The 19055-nt window shown below is 31.2% G+C and overlaps 1 protein-coding gene across 1 annotated transcript; it reads right to left on the bottom strand.

The window, feature by feature from the left end:
* Positions 1–15035: 15035 nt before the first annotated feature.
* On the bottom strand, positions 15036–18767 carry LOC112756518 (boron transporter 1). Its single transcript, XM_025805138.3, has 11 exons — positions 18384–18767; positions 18210–18292; positions 17790–18121; positions 17515–17680; positions 17254–17420; positions 16987–17160; positions 16790–16885; positions 16555–16692; positions 16137–16462; positions 15794–16061; positions 15036–15710 (listed from the first exon to the last, which is right to left on the bottom strand). Exons 1-11 carry the CDS (start codon positions 18485–18487, stop codon positions 15393–15395), a joined length of 2172 nt encoding a protein of 723 aa, XP_025660923.1. The 5' UTR covers positions 18488–18767; the 3' UTR covers positions 15036–15392.
* Between the last annotated feature and the right edge of the window lie 288 nt (positions 18768–19055).

The raw sequence follows: 19055 nt of genomic DNA, 5'->3' as shown, positions 1-19055 counted from the left end.
TGAAGGATTGCCACATTTCAACAGTGTGTTATTTTATTTGGCATATAAGTAAAGAAGCGTACTAACAAATTTAGCAAATGAAACTTACATATGGATGCGAAGTTAATTTTTTTGCATCTATGAAGGGAATAAAACTCAGGTAGTCTTCCACCCTGAATTCCTTATTCGTTTTCGGTGATATGAATTTCCCGTTTGGGTGATCCGAAAGTGCCATGTTCTGCAAGAATTGCGAAACAAGAAATAAAATACTGAAAATACACCCAAATGAATACTTTAAATACACCCAAATGACTACACAACTTACACCCAATTGAACGTAAAAAATACACCCAAATCAATACAGAAAATACACCCAAAGTTCGTAGAAGTAACACTTATCACAATATCCGGGGGGGAGACAGTATATTTGTTCTTGAAACCTCTTTTCATTTTTCTGGTTGAGGATGAGGCAGATGGCAGATACAATCTAGAAATATATGCCGAAATCAATTTTACATTAATAAATATTGCAGTTGACTTTGGTGTAAAAACATTAATGTTATTCTAATATTACCCCAGATTCTATATCACTTTTTGCCTGGAGGGATGCAAGGTGCATTCTAATCAAAATGTATTCATCTTGGGCAATTAGAGTGCACATGTGCTCATACTCGTTAGTATTGCCATCTGCGTCTTCCTTCAGTCGCGTCCCCCAGATGTAGCACTTTTGTTTCATATCATCCGTAATCTGATTTATTCCCCCAGGAGTTTCAAACTTCGCAGAACTTTTCCCCCCAGTCTCCCTTTGAATTTGTGGACTTTTGTTTTTTCCCTTCGCCGCACTGCTTGCTATTTTTTGGACCAAATCGTCTAATTGTTCTATCAAATTTGTAGCTTTTGGAGATTTTGCCCTTTCTGTCTCCTGCGTTGACGCTCCCTCCTGGCTTGAATCAGTCAATCCAAAGCTGAATGATGGCACCCCTGGATCTGTTTTAGGAACATAGGATGCTGTCCGTGCCATCATCAACAGGGCAGCATCGTCTTCTGCGGCTGGATGACTGCATCATCATGTATAAGAATAAGAATAAGAATAAGAATATACGGATGATAAGCAAAGATTGATTTTAGTCTGATGAACTTACATTTTAGTTGGAGCTGGGGGAAGCGTGGGTGTGGTCTCTTGAAGTTGTTTGGGGGGTTCAGGAGTGCTGCACAGTTACAAAAAATTACTCATGGCGTAAAAAAAAATAATCAGGAACAATATACACCCAAACTGTTAGCAAATATACACCCAAACTCTAAACAAATATACACCCAATACTATTTCTTACGTTTCTGTAGTCCCTTCAATCTGTAGCATAGGGGTTGGTTCAAAATCTGTCTCAGTGGTTGTTTGGGATGCCGGCACAAAAACCTGAATTGGGACTCTAAACAAGAAGAAAAATGAAAGGTTAACAACGCCTTTGAAAATAATAAGTTTATAAGGTTGAAATATTATTGGAAAACTCACATTGCAAGCGCTTCCGACGGTGTCTGTTCCCTCACAACCATCATATTCGAATCAGTCGGACTCAACCTAAAATACACCCAAAGAAAGTCAAAAAATACACCCGAACAATTCAAAAAGAAGACAGGCTTTGTTTTTTGAGAACTTACATACTTGCAGTTTTTGCTTTTTTTTCCTGCCTTTTTTTTTCTTGAATAAAATAATAAAGGGCTTTTTTTTCTAAAAAAATATATACAGAATTAGAAGTAGAAGGTAATAGAAGAACAAAAGTAACGGTTATTTGAAAGGGAAATTACATGCTCTCTGACGGCTGGTTTACACTACTCTGTTCTGTGCGTCCTTGAGAGAAAGGATCATCACTTCCCAAGTTCACAGCCGGTATTCTAAAACAGATTTCATGTTATTCAGACAAAATAAGATACATGTATAAAATACACTCAAATGAATGCACAAGATACAACCAATCGAATGGACAATATACACCCAACACAACAAACGAAATATCCCAACTTAATAAACAACATACACCCAACTTGATCAACACAATACACCCAAATGGTTCCACAAAATACACCCAAATCATGATAACAAGATTTTATTAAATAAAGCTTCTTACGTTTCAGAGGACACATAGCGACCTTCTGTCGATCGCAGGTCAGCTTGGTTCTCCCTGCGAAACAAGAAACAATTATTATAGCTTACGTTTTCCCTCTGAAATAGACACCCCAGCAAAACACACCAAAATCTGAAATAGACACCCCAGCATGACATACCCCTCTGCAGCAGATTTATCAACGTTTTCCCTTAGCCATTCATCTAGTTCGTCACTTGATATTTCATATCTCTCACTACATTCATAAAAGAAGATGTTAACAAAAATAATTACGATGATAGACGGTAATATAGCTTACGAGGTACTGTACCCATCAAAGTATTGATCTTCTTCAGAAGGTGAATCCTCCACAACAACTTTCTTCTTTTTTGGTTGTGTTCTGGGTGGAAAAAAAAGAGTACCAATCAGAAATAAAAAATTAATTTTATCACAGAATATTATCCAAAGAAGTGTTTACTTTTTTGGTGTTGTTTTTGTCTTTTTCTTTTTATTTTCCTTCTCCACCGGTGATGATTCTTCGCTCCTATAAGTTAATAAGAGACACTTCAGTTAATACACGAAATCTTTATAATGAAGCCAAAAGAAAGGAGTAATAATTTCAGGACATTACTCATCACTTGATTCAGATTCAGATTCTGAATCAGAATCGGACTCCTCTTGACTCTTCTTTCTTTTTCTGGAGTCCATTCTGGAAGGCAAACAATCATTATTTAGAACATACTAAAAATATAACCAAATGAATGCACAAGATTCAACCAACTGAATATACAATATATACCCAACGCAGCAAACGAAACACACCCAGCTTAATAAACTACATACACCCAACGTGATCAACAAAATACACCCAACTCGAAAAAGAAATTACACCCAAGTATGGTACTTACTTTTTTCCCTTTTTGTTGGGGTGTTTTCTTCCTAAATCCTCTGAGTCTTCTTGAGTCTCAGACTCAGAGGTAGAAGTGTCACTGTCAGTAGTTGTTTCTGTCTCCGAAGATGATGTTGAACTCGCCTTCCTTTTTTTTGTTTTTTTTATTTCTTGTTTTTTTCTTTTTTTTTTTTCATTTTTTCTCTTGTCTCCGCCATCTTCACAATCCCCTGAAACATTAGATATTTTAGCTAGCAGCATTCAGGTAAATAAAATACAACCAACATATTATGTTTACTTACCAAAATTTCCTCTCTTTCTGCAGTCATTCTTTCCACCAACTGCTCCTTAGTCCAGTTGGCAATCCAGGGCTTTGGTGGTCTTTCAGCCCTCTTCTTGCCTTTGTTTTTTGAAAGATGAAAGTAAATTATCATCAGGGCGAAGAGGCAGCCATCAATTGCCTTCTTCTTTTTCTCCTTATAGTCTGTGATGCCCTTGACCATGAAGGTCAAAACATGCCCCCCCCCGTTTCTCTCCGATATGCCGTCCATCTTAAAAATTGGGGCCAAGTGCATAGGCGATATTTTGTTTATCGTCGTTGGCAAAAGGAATGCCATCTGTATATAGAGGATGAATATCCTCTTGAACATCAGGCGTTCCTCTTCGTTGCCAACGCCAATTTCCATCATTTCATCGGTAAGACTTTTGAGGGTCTTACCCTGGAATCTTCTAAAAATTATTTTGTCATCATCAGAAAGTTTCTTATACTCAACTTTCTCAGAAAATAGATCTCCTACAAAAAGAAAAACAACAAAGTATCCAAGTCGGTTCAAATACACCCAAGCATCAACTTAAATACACCCAAGCATCAACTTAATATACACCTATAATTTTAAGCTAGTTACCTGTTGCATTGATGCCAAGCGCATCATCTATTATTTTTGGTGTTATTTTGAAAGAACCATATCCTGTTTTCAGTCTGTTCTCCCCAAGTTTGAAGTTGTTTGCCAGCTCCCTTAACAGTTGGTGATCCACCCTTAGTGGTGGGATGTGCATCAACCCACCGAATCCGAGATCCCTCACAATCGCCTTCTTCTCCTCACTCATGTTTTTGAATTTATCACTTAGGAGATGTGTGGCACACTTAAGGTCTTTTGTTTGGTTTCTTGCTGCCATTTTCTCTGAAACGAAAAATACACCCAAAGATATCAGTAAGATACACCCATATATATGAGTCAGATACACCCATTAATAACAGTAAGATACACCCATTGATAACAGTAAGATATACCCATATATATGAGTCAGATACACCCATTAATAATAGTAAGATACACCCATTGATAACAGTGAGATACACCCATAGATATGATTCAGATACATCCATATATATATCAGTCAGATATCACTCAAACATGCTTCAATATCAAGCAACATTACAATGTCAAGCAGTATACACCCCCAATCTACGGAATATACCCCCAAAAATCAGTTACCAGAAGATCTAGAACAACAAGAATAACAGGAGAACTTAGAACAACAACGTAGAAGAATAGTGTAACAAAGAAGCAAGAATAACAGTAAACCCTAGAACAACGACGTAGAAGAAAAGTAAAACCTAGTTCATAATGAACTTACCTTGAGTATTGTTGCTTTGTTTTCTCTTCAGATTCTTGATGGAGAGTTTGATGGAGGTTTCGAAGGTTAGCGATGACTTGTATATTTTGAACTTCGATTTTCGCTCGAAAATGGAAGCATTGCCTTGTTTTCGAATCGCTTTGAGAAGTGGAAGAAGTGGAAGAGTCTGCCATTACTCGTAGGATACGTAACCGTTTGAGTGTTGAGCACGTGAATGTGATGCTCCATGTAATCCCTCTTCATGTGCGTGAGTTGTATTTGGGCTGGGCCAACTTGTAAGCTTGTATGTGTAGCAGGCCCGTAAAAAATAATCTAAGTAACATATTTCCAAAAAAAATCTGGTAAAGAAGAGTCTAGCACTTTCTTTCTAAGAAACTTCCATTTATTCGATCTTAAAATGGTATATAAAAGAATTTTGAGATCCTTCATACCCATTATGTCACATGGTTCAGTTGGAGAAATTTGTTAATAGTTTTATTTATTGTTATTTTGTTAGATGAAAATTTTGTTGTTATGTAAAGTTGATAGTTAAAAATTATTAGATAATAATTTAATAAAATATATTAATTTATCTAATAATTTTTATTTATTAATTTTATATAAAAATAATTATATATGAAATTTTCAGTTTATTATTGCTTATTATATTCCAAAAACAACCTTAAAGTTCAAACTTTAAATAAGTTACTAAAAGATTCATTTTAATAAGAGTAATTACCCAAATCAGTCCCCGAGAATTTTAGAATCGGACATTTTAATCCCCAAGGAAAATTAATACACGGATCAGTCCCCAAGGTTTTACTCCGGCAGACAAATCAGTCCCCAATTCATTTTCCGGCAGAGTAATTACCCAGATCAGTCCCCAAAGATTTTAAAAATGGACATTTTAGTCCCCAAGAAAAACTAATGTACAAATCAATCCCCAACTTTTCTCTCTATTAGACATAATAGACCCCCGTCCAAAAATAAAATAATTATTATTAATTGCACAATAATATTGTACTATATTTTTTGTATTTTTTAGACAAAAATAATGATAAATTTATTCATTAGATTCTTTTATATATATATATATATATATATATATATAGTCACTCAATAATAATAATAATAATAATAATAATAATAATAATAATAATATTAATATTAATATTAATATTAATATTAATAATAATAATAAAATTATTAGAGATTATTTTATAAGAAATTCAAAGTTAAAATCATTTGATATTTTTGTATTTAATATAATCAAAAGATGTCCTATGTAAAAAAAATTATATATGTTTATATTAAAAAATATGTATTAAAACAAAATATTTTAATTTGAATTTATATTAAATACATATTTTTTTAATACAAACATATTTTTTAAAATAGTACATCTTCTGATTATATTAAATACAAAAATATCAAATGATTTTAACCTTGATTTTTTTGTAAAATAATCTCTAATAATTTTATTTATTATTATTATTATTAATTACATAATAATATTATACCATGATTTTTTGTATTTTCTAGATAAAAATAATGATAAATTTATTCATTAGATTCTTTTATATATATATATATATATATATATATATATATATATATATATATATATATAGTCACTCAATAATAATAATAATAATAATAATAATAATAATAATAATAATAATAATAATAACAAAATTATTAGAGATTATTTTATAAGAAATTTAAGGTTAAAACCATTTGATATTTTTGTATTTAATATAATCAAAAGATGTACTATTTTAAAAAATATGTTTGTATTAAAAAAATATGTATTTAATATAAATTCAAATTAAAATATTTTGTTTTAATACATATTTTTTAATATAAACATATATAATTTTTTTTTACATAGGACATCTTTTGATTATATTAAATACAAAAATATCAAATGATTTTAACTTTGAATTTCTTGTAAAATAATATCTAATAATTTTATTATTATTATTATTATTATTATTATTGAGTGACTATATATATATATATATAAGAATTTAATGAATAAATTTATCATTATTTTTGTCTAAAAAATACAAAAAATATAGTACAATATTATTGTGCAATTAAAAATAATAATTATTTTATTTTATTTTATTTTTGGACGGGGGACTATATTATGTCTAACAGAGAGAAACATTGGGGATTGATTTGTACATTAGTTTTTCTTGGGGAGTAAAATGTCTGTTTTTAAAATCTTTGGGGACTGATTTGGGTAATTACTCTGTCGGAAAATGAACTGGGGATTGATTTGTCTGCCGGAGTAAAACCTTGGGGACTGATCTGTGTATTAATTTTCTTTGGGGACTAAAATGTCCGATTCTAAAATTCTTTGAGAACTGATTTGGGTAATTACTCTTTTAATAAATATAACTTTTTTTTTTCTAAAAAATCATTCGTATATATTATTTATTAATTTATTTATGTTCTAAAACAAAATAAAAAATATATATATAGTTTCTAGTGTAGTTCGTATTGGCTAGTTGCACATAATAATGATATCATATGTAGAATATTTGAAGAGTAGTATTAGAAAGACAATAATAAAAATATGATAAATTTAGATTGATCTGGAGTGATTTGTATTGTAGTATTGTACCCAAATACTTTTTTTTTTTTTTAATTTGAAATGCCACAAAAGCATTGGTCTTATTATTGCTGATAAGAAATAAACTTGATAAAAGATGACATAAGGAATCTAGCTAGTTTACTATATTTTCTTTCTTCTATATCTATACCCATAAAAGTATTGTAACTTTCGGTTTCATACTATCACTTATCTATGTGTCTATAAACTTGGAACTATATTAGCTTGAATATGAATAGGTCAACATTCATAGTGATATATAGTGGGATCCTTTAGGTTGCGTTTTAAAGAGATATTAAAATTGGTAGACAGAAATTGATATTAAATTAAGTTTTTATATTATATTTAATATAAAATATATAAAATTGAGTTATGTTTTAGTATTTTATTTTATTTAAAATAAATATAAATATAAATATGAAGTGAAAATATTTATTAAAATATTTTTAATTATTAAAAAAATATTATTAACATTTCAGTCTTATGTTTTTATCTTTTAAAAGTATTAAAGAGATTAAAATTTTAGTCTTATTGTTTTAATAATTCTAATTTTTAAAAACAAATACTACCTTAAAGACATTTTGGTGGAAGAAATTATGTTAGTGTAGAGAAATTTCTCACACTTTCTGGTCATATCCTATGTGTGGTTCTCTTTAAAATAACGGTTTCATAGATGGAATTCTCAATTTTTATTGTAAGATAGACCCTATTGTACTCTAATAAATGTAAATGTTGTTTTAAGAAAAATATATATAATAATAATAATTATTTTTCACGTATAAGTGTTTTATCCATACAAGTTATACAAGTTCATATATTCTATTTTATATAAGACGCGCTTTTTTTAGCACGTCGATTTTACGCACCTCCTAATTTAATAGATTTTTCGATCAACACGCGCACATTTTTCTTCGTGCCGTTACTGCACATTCTTCCTCAGTGACGGATTCAGAAAATTCTTTTGGTGGGACAAAATATATAATATAATAATAATTTTTATAATTATACTATGATGTTATAAAATATGATTATTCTTCAATTATTTAATGAAAAAATTAAAATAATAAAATAATAATTCAAAATAATAACAAATAATTTAGAATTCTATTCTTTTGGATTTTATATTTTGAAAAAATTGAATAATCTTTTCATTGTCAATACAATCAAATGTTTCTCTTTCTATGTATGTCACTAAATAATCATTTAAAAATTCATCTCCCATATGGTTACAAAGTCGACTCTTTATGATGTTCATAGCAGAAAAAGTTCTTTCAACTGATGCAGTTGTTACGGACAAAACTAAAGCTAACTTCAAAAGAAGAAACACCAATGGATAAACAATATTTTTTCGAGTCTCAACCAATTTCTGAGAAAGAGCACCAATTCTATTTAAGTCCTAGAATTGAACATCAGAACACACATCTAGCATGAAGTTCTCAAGTTGACTGTCAAGTGCCAAAAATTGAGTGGAAAAAAATTCTAATGGATAGAATTGAGCTAACTGGATAAAACTCATCGGAATTAGCCAAACTCATCGAAAAAAAAATAATTTTTTTTTCCACAAAAACTGCTATAAAATCAAAGAAGAGTATAAATCAACTAAAAACAATTAACAAACAAATTAATGAAGCTAAATTTGTAATTACATCATTAGAACAAATTCAATCACAATTAACAAACCAACTGTATCAATTATCAAACAACAATAAAACAAATAAGTGAATAAGTAATGACGCAAGCAGATATCAGTTTCGGTGAATCATGATTCATGAATGTACCAAGAATAATCCAAGACTGAATCTGAATAGCTAAACTCTAGAAGGCAGAACCCCGTAGCACTGTGGCGTTTAGTGGCAGCAAGCGAAGACGTTCTCTGCTGAAGACCGAAAAGAGAAGAGGATCGCAAACTGTGTTCGCAGAAGAAGAAGGAAGAACAGATCGTTGAAGAAGAAGGCAGAACCACCACTCCACCAGACGTGGTGCGGCGGCGATATAAGGAGAAACCGATGGAGCCACGCGGGACGGCGGGAAAATTGCGGCGATGCAAGGGAAAATTGACAGAGCCAGTGAGCCAGTGACAATAGCGGAGACGCGGCAGTGACTCTGGAGAAAGGAGAGCAAAGACGTCAGCGGGAAGAAAGCCGTGACACTGGCTGAGACGCAGATTGGCGGCACGCGACAGCAAGCCAACAATCACTCTGGTCTCTAGAGACAGGAAGGAAAACTGTGGAGGCCGGAGCAATGAAGAAAATTGGGGAGAAAAAGAAGGGTTAGAGATTTGATTGGGGTGGGGTCAAAATTAATTTTATAGTGGGAGCAATTAAGCATTTCACAAAGAATTACTTAAAAATTTTTAAAATTTCACTGGGCAGTTGCCCCCACTCCCCAATGAATAAATCCGTCCATGTTCCTCCTCCTCCTCCTCCTCCTCCTCTTCCTCCTCCTCCTCCTCGTTGTTGAAAATAATGAATAATTCAAGTTCAGATTATCAATTGAACCAAAATAAAATTGATTATTATTTTGAATCCAATCAAATAGCTGAGATGTGGTTCGATTTTAGTTAATTTTTTGTTAGTAGTTTATGATTCTGTAGGTGAATAATGTGTCATCGTTGATGATTTGAATTGAATGTAATGTAAAAATTTTGCATTAAAGAAAATATTTTTATGTATTTGCAGTAAATTTGAGTGTAACACGAAGATATTTGGGTGTATTGTTTAAGAACTTTCGGTGTATGTGTGCTGATAAATTCTACATAATTCAAAATTCTTCTTCTCCGTCCTCCCCATCTTCTGCTCCTTCTTCTTCTTCTTCTTTTTCATCATCATCTTATTTTTTTCTTATTCGTCTTTTTTTTCTTCTTTATTTTATCTTTTCAAATTTCTTCTTGTTTTACTATTTTAACAAGAATTAAAAAAAAAATCAAACAAAGAAGAAGAAATACATAATGGTACAAAATTACTTGAAAGATGATAAACTTACATTCGTTAACTAAAAGAAAGAAAGAAAGAAGGAAAAAAAAAGAAGAAAAAATGCAATATTAGAGGAAATATTTTTCTGTATTTGCAGCAAATTTGGGTGTAACACGAAGATATTTTGGTATATTGTTTAAGAATTTTCGGTGTATGTGTGCTGATAAGTAGTTCTGCATAATTTAAAATTCTTTCTCTTCCTCCTTCTCATCTTTTGCTGTTGCTTCTTTTTTTTTTTCATCATCATCACCATCTTCTTCTTCATCTTTTTTTTATTCATCTTTTTCATTTTATTTTACCTTCTCAAATTTTTTCTTATTTTACTCTCTCACCAACACCTCCTCCTCCTCCTCCTCTTCTTTCTCTTTATTTTTTTATTGTAATTTCTCCTCCTCCTTCCTTTTTCTCATTCTCCTCTATCATCAGTTATCTCGTTATTGAAGATAATAAATAATTCAAGTTTAGATTGTCAATTGAACTAGAACGAAATTAATTATTTTGAATCCAATCAAGTGGCTGAGGTGTGGTTCGATTCTAGTTAATATTTTCGTTAGTAGTTTATGATTTTGTAGGTGAATAATATTGTTTTTGTTTGTGAAAATGGTTGTTCATCGTTGATGGTTTGAATTGAATAAAATGTAAAAGTTCTGCATTAAAGAAAATATTTTTCTGTATTTGGGTGTAACACGAAGATATTTGGGTGTATTATTTAAGAATTTTCTGTGTATGTATGCTGATAAGTTCTACACAATTCAAAACTCTTCTTCTCCCTCCTCTTCATCTTCTCGTGCTTCTCCTTCTTCTTTTTCATCATCATCATCATCATTTTTTTTTTCTTATTCATCTTTTGTTTTCTTATTTTATCTTCTCAAGTTTCTTTTTGTTTTACTCTTTTAACAAGAATAAAAATAAAAAAATTAAATAAAGAAGAAGAAGAAATACATAATGGTAAAAAATTACTTGAAAGAGTATGAACTTATATTCATTCAACTAAAAGAAAGAAATAAAGAAATAAGGAAAAAAAGAAGGAAAAAAATGCAGCATTAGAGGAAATATTTTTTTGTATTTGTAGTAAATTTGAGTGTAACACGAAGATATTTGGGTGTATTATTTAAGAATTTTCGGTGTATGTGTGCTTATAAATTCTGTATAATTCAAAACTCTTCCTCTTCTTCCTCTTCATCTTCTGCTACTTTTTCTTCTTCATCTTCTTATTTCATATTCTCATAATTCTTCTTGGGAGAAAAAATCAAATAAAGAATAAAAAAATACAAAATATTCCAAAATCAATAGAAATAGAAAGAGGAAAAAATTCTGTAACAACAACAGTAATAAAAAAATGACGATGAAGATGAAACACGCAAAGAAAAAGGAGGAGAAACGCAAAGAAGAAGGAGAAGAAAAATGAAGAGAAGGAGGAGGAGGGGGAGGAACGCGAAGCGCGCTATGAAAACCGTTGAGTAGCGCGCGTGTTAACACGCGCATATTAACACGCTCGTATGGGTGAGCATCCTTTTAGTTGGATTTGGCCCAACTTATATGACTTGTAAATTAAAATGGCTTGTATGTGTAGCACTTCTGTAATAATAATTTCTTGAAGTCATAAAGCCCTAAATAAAGTATCAGCTTTTAATATTGTCATAAATTATAGATTCGATTATTCCGTCGATCTATATAGTTTTATTAAATTTTTAATTAAATCTATATATTTTTTTTCAATTGAGTCCTTATATTATATCAGATTTTGTAATTAAATTTTTGTCGTGACAAAAATACTAAAATTAATAGAATATTCTGCTAAACAAAATGAATATATCTAACACTTGACTAAATATTTTATATAGTTTAATAAAATATTCTGTTAATTTCAACGTTTTTGTCACAGTAAAAAATTTAATTATAAAATCTGATATGATATAATGATCTTATTAAAAAAAATATATATATAAAAATCTAATTAAAAATTTGGTAAAATTATGGAGACATAATTAAACCTAAATTATATTTGACCAACTTACCGTCTTGCTTTGAGTTGGGCTCACTATTATAATTACTTATTAATTAGGACACCTTGGAACCATTTTTCAGATACAAATAATTGATGTCATGGTTAGGTGGTGCAGTGTTTTTTCCCCCCACTTTTGTTATCATAAAATCATATTTTTATACTTCATGATGAAATATGATCATAAATTAATATCACTCTTTTCACTGGTTAAATTAATTAAAATTATTCAAATATTTGTCAAATTAAATATCACTCTTTTCATTGGTCAAATCATACTAATTTATCATGAAACAAATTTACTAGTCTAATTTTCATCTTAGAATCCACCATGCATTTTTTGATGATATTATGCGTACTGAGTTGAAGATGAAGATGCAACTAGTGCCTAAAAGGGAGAAACCGTTGGGTGGCCATAACTTCTGAAGAGGGACACTTTCAAATGATTGTTGAAAAACCTCACAAATAATAAACCTATAGTAGTGGTGGCATGGTCAACTGTCGTGTCACTTCTTAAATAATGTTTATGTCGTTGTGGTTCAAAGTTCAAACTCTTCACCCAATCGATGGCACGATTATAAACCTACTTGGTTTTGTCTTTATAACACGAATGAAGCTACAATGCATAGTACTACTTTATTTGAAGCCTTTTTATTGATTCAACTTGCACTTCAAAGACACAGATTTTGGCATCATTGGAGACGTAAGCTCTATCTTCAAATATAGGAATTTTCGTATGGCCATGGAATACCAAATTGAATAATAATATAGTTTTAGGTAGTCACCTAAAATTCTAAAATTACAATGATTATTATTCACATAAAAATATTTTTTATATTAAAATAATAGTTAAATTGATAAATGTATTGACTTGTTTGACTTATCATCACATGAAAATATTTTCACACGAGTAATTATCATATTTTAAAAATTAATTAAAATAATAATTTATGAATTTTTTAATATTAAAATATCTAAAATTAATTAGATATTATTTTGATTATACTTATTTTATGATTATATATACAAGAATTTCTCGAAAATAAGAAAGAAACATATTAACATTATTATTATCAATGGATGGACGATGAACCTTATCAAGCCACTAAGCTAGGAGTAGGAGGGAACAGTAGAATGGCATGCAACATTATCACTACTCATCTTCCATGCTTGCTTGGTGCAATTGATTGAGAATGTGGGAGCCGCAACTCTTCTTTTTGTTTTGGATATGAAGGTGGATGGTGGGAATAGAATTTTAATAAAAAAATATTAAAATTATTAGAAGTTATTATTTTTAATGATAAGTTGATTATTAATATTTAAAAATATAATATAAAATATGTTGTTGAATTAAATTAAAAAAATTAAATTAATAATTAAATAATAATAAAAAATAACAAATTCTGATAATTTTTAGTATTTTTTCTTTTAATATATATTCACTCTTGCGTTTCTATTTCTTTTTTTCCTCCTTTTCAAGTATACACATCATCTAGCAAGTGCGGTATTGTTTTCATGTTGCAATTATATCGTCAATTTTTGACCACCAATATATATGTAAGACATTAATCACCACCACACTATCACCAAAAAGGTTCTGCAAAAGGTTTTATTTTTATCCACACGACAAATTAAATGATAATAATTCATAAAGAAAAAAACCATTCATAAACAAATCAAATGGTTCCATATATCCAGCAAATGATAATAGTTCCTTAAGAAATTAAATGCTATGGTTGTCTTTGCTGACAAATTATTTATGGAGAATGGAGATTATTGGCCAGAAGGCAAGAAAGTTTTTTGTGTTTTCTGGAAGGAAATAATTTCACTTTCTACACATAGGATATAAGAAGTTCCCCTGAATAACTCTCTCTACCATTTATGTAAAAGCAAAAGAAAAGAAACTCTATTGAGTCTTTATTTTTATTTTTTTTTAAATATTGAAAAACATGAGCATATAGCTATGTGTATTCTCTTATTAAAATAAAGATGGTATGTTTTGTGTTGTCCAAGATTAAAAATAATCGAATTGAGTTGTGTCGGATCAAATTTAAGTTTGACTTGGGAAAATTAAACTTGACTCATATTTAACTCATTAACAATCAAGTGTATTTGTTAGTCGACTCAAACTCACGAATTAGTTTAAATAAACTAAATATAATTAATAATTCTATATAAATAAATTAACACTTATATATAAAAAATTATCAATTATATATCTGATATATCTATGACTTATTTTATACCTCTCTCATAAATATATATAAAATTATATATTATTGCTACAAATTAAAAGTATAAAATTTATAATATATTATTAATATAAATAATTATAATAAGTAATATATAATTGAGTTATTTTATGAGTAAATGAGTAGAGTTCACTTAAATTTAAGTTCAGTTTATTTAATAAATGAGATCAAATTTAAGTTAAAAATTGACTCACAAACTTATAAATTCATCTTATTAAGTTGTTAACGAGTTAAGTTCAAATTGATTCATAAGTGATCTTAACTCACTTCCAACCCCTTATATTTAAATGAATTGTATTTTAACTTTAAAATCAAGACTAATTACTCCACCCAAAAAATAGACATCTGAAATTTATTTTAACTGATTATTAATTTATTAGTTTATTATTATTACATTTCATATTTATCCAATTTATATTTCATTCTCTACTTATACTTTTTATTTCATTATACAATACAAGGAGTCAAGGATGGCTCATGTACTTAGTTGCTCTGACCCTGCATAAACGCATCTGATCTGAAGTGCAATTTGAAGCTTATACGACAGATTCAAAACTAATCAGAATTAATTTAATAAATCAAACACGTGATCATGATTACACATATATATGAACAAATAGAATAATAACATTCGGAAAATCGCCAAGGCCACACTATATGGTTACATTCATATCTGCCGTATATTATAAGGAAATGACTTTACAAGTTACAACAAAGCCAAGCAATATTAATAAAACAAGCAATAAAAATTAAGTCACCTAACTCCTTCCAAGGGATACGAATATGATCATCACTGCAAACTTTGTAGCTCCGTTTGGTATTAGTTCAGAATCAAAATACAGATATAAGGACACAGAACTATTTTACAAAATATAAAAGTAAGTAAAATGTCTCTGTTATCTTAATATATCTGAATTTTATGTCTTGAAACACTTATCAAACGGTAGCGTTTAGTTTAACTATTTGTTGTTGTGCTGTTTTGAATCAGAGCTAAGAGGACTCCTTCCCAAGTTTGCCAACCTTACTTCTCTGGCCATTGGACTGTGAGGACCTCTTGTGCCGGACCGAGGACTGTGCTCGGCCGAAAGCTCGCCACGGCGAGAATTGAATGACAGTCTCGGGCTCTGAAGGCCTTTGAGATCATTTCCTGGAGTTGGAGTTGAGCTTGTGACCTTAGGACTGTTAGTGCGCCTAAACTCTCCACGGCTTCTAGTTATAACTTCATCTAAGATTTCACCTTCACCAACTTGAGAAGCACCAGCTCCAAACTCTGATTGCTGTTAACAAAAAACACATACAAAATGAGTAACTATAAAGTATAAACTATGCATGAAAATGTGACAATTTTGGATCATCTTACTGTTGCAATGTTATATGGTAAAGCAGTTTGTTCTTCATATGATGCTGCATCCAAGTCTTGAAGGTGTGGCCCTTTGAAAAATCTTGGGAGAAAGTACTGTCTTACAGGAACTAAGAGCATGATCATCATTGGAAACATGACACCAGCAATTGGAACCCAAGTTAGTCCAAAGCATACAAGAAGATAAAGCGTTTGGAAGATTGTGAATGTTGCAATTGTCTTGAATGGTACTGTTTCCACAAATGTAGCATGGTAATCCTCAAGCACCCTGCAAAAACAAGACGAAATTTCAGATTTTGCAATCATTAATGTACTAAATTTTAACATAAGAAATAGAACATACTTGTATCTTCTGCTAGGTGCAGTGAAGAGAAGAAGGATCCTCTCCCAGAACTGGTTTCCGGGCAAACTTTCGATGGCCATGAATGCAAAGTAGCCCCATAGGACTGAGGTTGGAATCTTCTTGAGTAAAGGCATGGCTGCAACGCATCCTCCCACCATGGTTGCTTGAAGTAAGTTGCTTAGACGTTGTTCTTTTACCTCAACAGGAAGCAAGTCATCTATCTCTTTCTCAACATCAAATAGAGTCTCATCCACTGGTGCATCCATGCTTCCCATGCTTGTAGCTTGTAGAATTGTTGATTCTTTGAGCTCCTTTAGTCCTTGTGTCTGATCACAACATGTTCACATATATAATATATAGTATGGTACAAATTATTTAAGCATATATATGTTTTATTGAAACTTAAATAAACACTTACTCTAGCAGAAGGGTCTTGGTAAACAAGGGGTGTCTGCATCTGATGGTAGGCTTCTTGCATATTACCATACAACTGTCCTAAACTAGCATTTTTTCCTATACTTTTTCGCGCCGTTGCCACGAGTCTGTTGCGAAGCAGCTGCATAACTTTCTTGGTGAGTTATATGTTCATAAATCATGATTCATGGTTTCATATTATTAACAATGATCATACACCTATGAGCTGATTTTATTACCTGATGTTTAAGAGTTGCAAGACTCTTTGTGTGCATTGGTGATTGTGGTATGACTCCGTTTGCAGGAGGTATTCCAATAAGGCCACACATTAAGGTCTTCCATCCAGAAAGAAAAAACAATAAAAGAAGATGAAAATTTACCATTACTAGAGAAACAATTAACACAATAATTTCACATGAAAATAAAAGTTGCATACCAAGAACCCCAAAAGAAGCAAATCATAATGGTAAGAAGATGGTTTTCTCAAATTGAACTCGTTCTGCTGTGCAAGCTGGGATGCCACACTATGATCAAAGTAATAAAGCACTGCAATCATGGTTGCTGGGATAAATGCTCCAATTATGTACACCACAGGAACTTGAAGCATATCCTGTCATAAGAAATCAATCTATTTATAACTTAAACAGATTCATATATCTTGTGTTCTTTAGACTTTAGAGTTCTAGTCATGTGGAATACATGCCTTAATGACAGTCCAATTCTCATATGCACCTGGAGACCATGGATTTGGGCTGAAGAGGCGCCTTGGTATACCACTTGGAACACTTGAAGATGGTATGTAGGACACACCAGTCCAAACTAACACCATAAGTGGCACACCATAATCTGCTATTAAGCTTCTAAGCCAACCTGTAGCAACACTTAACAAAATTAACTTCATAATGCATAGTAATTACTAATTAGAGAAATGATATTCGAATCACTTCATCTGGTAAGTACTTACCACTACCATAGCGCCATGACCTGGCCTTTCTGCTTCTCAATGCAGTGAGAAGAAGGCCAAATGAAAGGACTAATGCAAACATGCCATTAGCAAATCTCCATGAAGGTAAGAATTCGATTGCTTTCGGATTCTGTCGTTCCGGTATGCGAAACTCATCCACCAGACCCTGTGACAATGATGATGACACTGGAATGTTATGTTATGTTAAGATAACATAAACATGGGTTGCAAAGAAAGTATGTGTGAATTGAGATAGATATACTAATATTAATTACTTTGATAGCTTGTTGCATGAAGAGCATTGCAATGAGAAGGCCAAACAACTCTCCTGCAATTCTTGTAAACCTATTGATTATGGAGCAAGCTCCAAGAATGGCCAACAAGAAGAGCAAGAGTGCCGTCCATACACACACCCAACCAGTCCATGCCAGAAAGAGTTCCCTACCCAACTCTGCTCTCTCCTTTGCAAAATTGAACATGAATGTGTACATGATTACAGTGGGCTCTGCCACACCCAATATCAGCAAAGGTTGGCCACCAATGATTGAATGTATGATGCCACATATTGAAGTTGAAGCCAGTGTTTGAACCGCTGTTAGAACACCATCTGCAAGTAAGGTGCATACATAACTTATCAATATCATCAGTCTTTGAATTTAATAGTAATAAGTATAGTATATATGTATGTATAGTACCTGTGTCTCGCTCTAGTTGTTCACCAAATGAAATGACAGGGATTGCAGATGCAAAGAATATGTATGTGGTGGGGGCCCAAATCCTGAGAGAATTAAAAGATAGAGCCTATAAGACATTTATAAAATAATAATGAGCATATATATATGTATATATGTATTAATGTATATGTATACCTCAAACCAGCTTTGATTCCACCAGTCCAATCTTGCTTATAACACATCAATCTTCCTCTGAGATCATTCTTGATACCTTCCAATGGTACAAATGTTTCTTCCATTGCTTAATAGCTTCTTGAGTTGAGTCTTATGAACTTGTCCACCACCAATATGAGATGATATTGTCTATGTTATCAACTTATCATCAGCATCTATCTTGCTTCTTGGATGCCATTGAAGAAGAAGGAGGATGAGAAGAGAGGAGAGAGGGGGTGAAGAAGTGCAGGCTGGCAGTGCAGTGAGAGATTGAATGAATGTTGTAAATAAGCCAAGAAAGCAGCCAGCTGTACTTCCTGGGAATTGGACTCTTTATTTTCTCATCTCACAACAAACAATGTTTGCGGTGGATCACTATTTATAAGCTTTTTTAAAGAGGCTCTGCTAATTGTAAAACAGGAAATAGATACTCTTCATTTTTTTTTGAATAAAATATGATCTCTCACCTTTAATTTTATAAGTGGAACTAGAAATAAATAAGAGAAAAAAAATAATAAAAGATAAAATTTTTCATTGAATATCATCCAGTTTTTTTCACTGAAGATGATACACTCCACTCTCAACAATACATTTTCATGTAAAAGTTATACTATGCACTGTAAACGTGATTACTATTTAAGTATTTACTATCAT

This window comes from Arachis hypogaea, chromosome 16 (genome assembly GCF_003086295.3).
Source record: "Arachis hypogaea cultivar Tifrunner chromosome 16, arahy.Tifrunner.gnm2.J5K5, whole genome shotgun sequence".
In the NCBI taxonomy this organism is placed as follows: domain Eukaryota; kingdom Viridiplantae; phylum Streptophyta; class Magnoliopsida; order Fabales; family Fabaceae; genus Arachis; species Arachis hypogaea.
The sequence above is the reverse complement of the archived record's forward strand: the minus strand, read 5'-3'. Positions and strand labels throughout refer to the sequence as shown.

What these genes read in the sequence shown, in the direction of transcription:
- LOC112756518 (XM_025805138.3), bottom strand. Translation starts at nt 18,487, where the DNA reads ATGGAAGAAACATTTGTACCATTGGAAGGTATCAAGAATGATCTCAGA. An exon ending in ACCAAGACCCTTCTGCTAGA is followed by an intron (nt 16,463 to 16,554) that starts GTAAGTGTTTAT and finishes TGTTGTGATCAG; the next exon opens with ACACAAGGACTAAAGGAGCT. An exon ending in TACCATATAACATTGCAACA is followed by an intron (nt 15,711 to 15,793) that starts GTAAGATGATCC and finishes TTTTGTTAACAG; the next exon opens with CAATCAGAGTTTGGAGCTGG.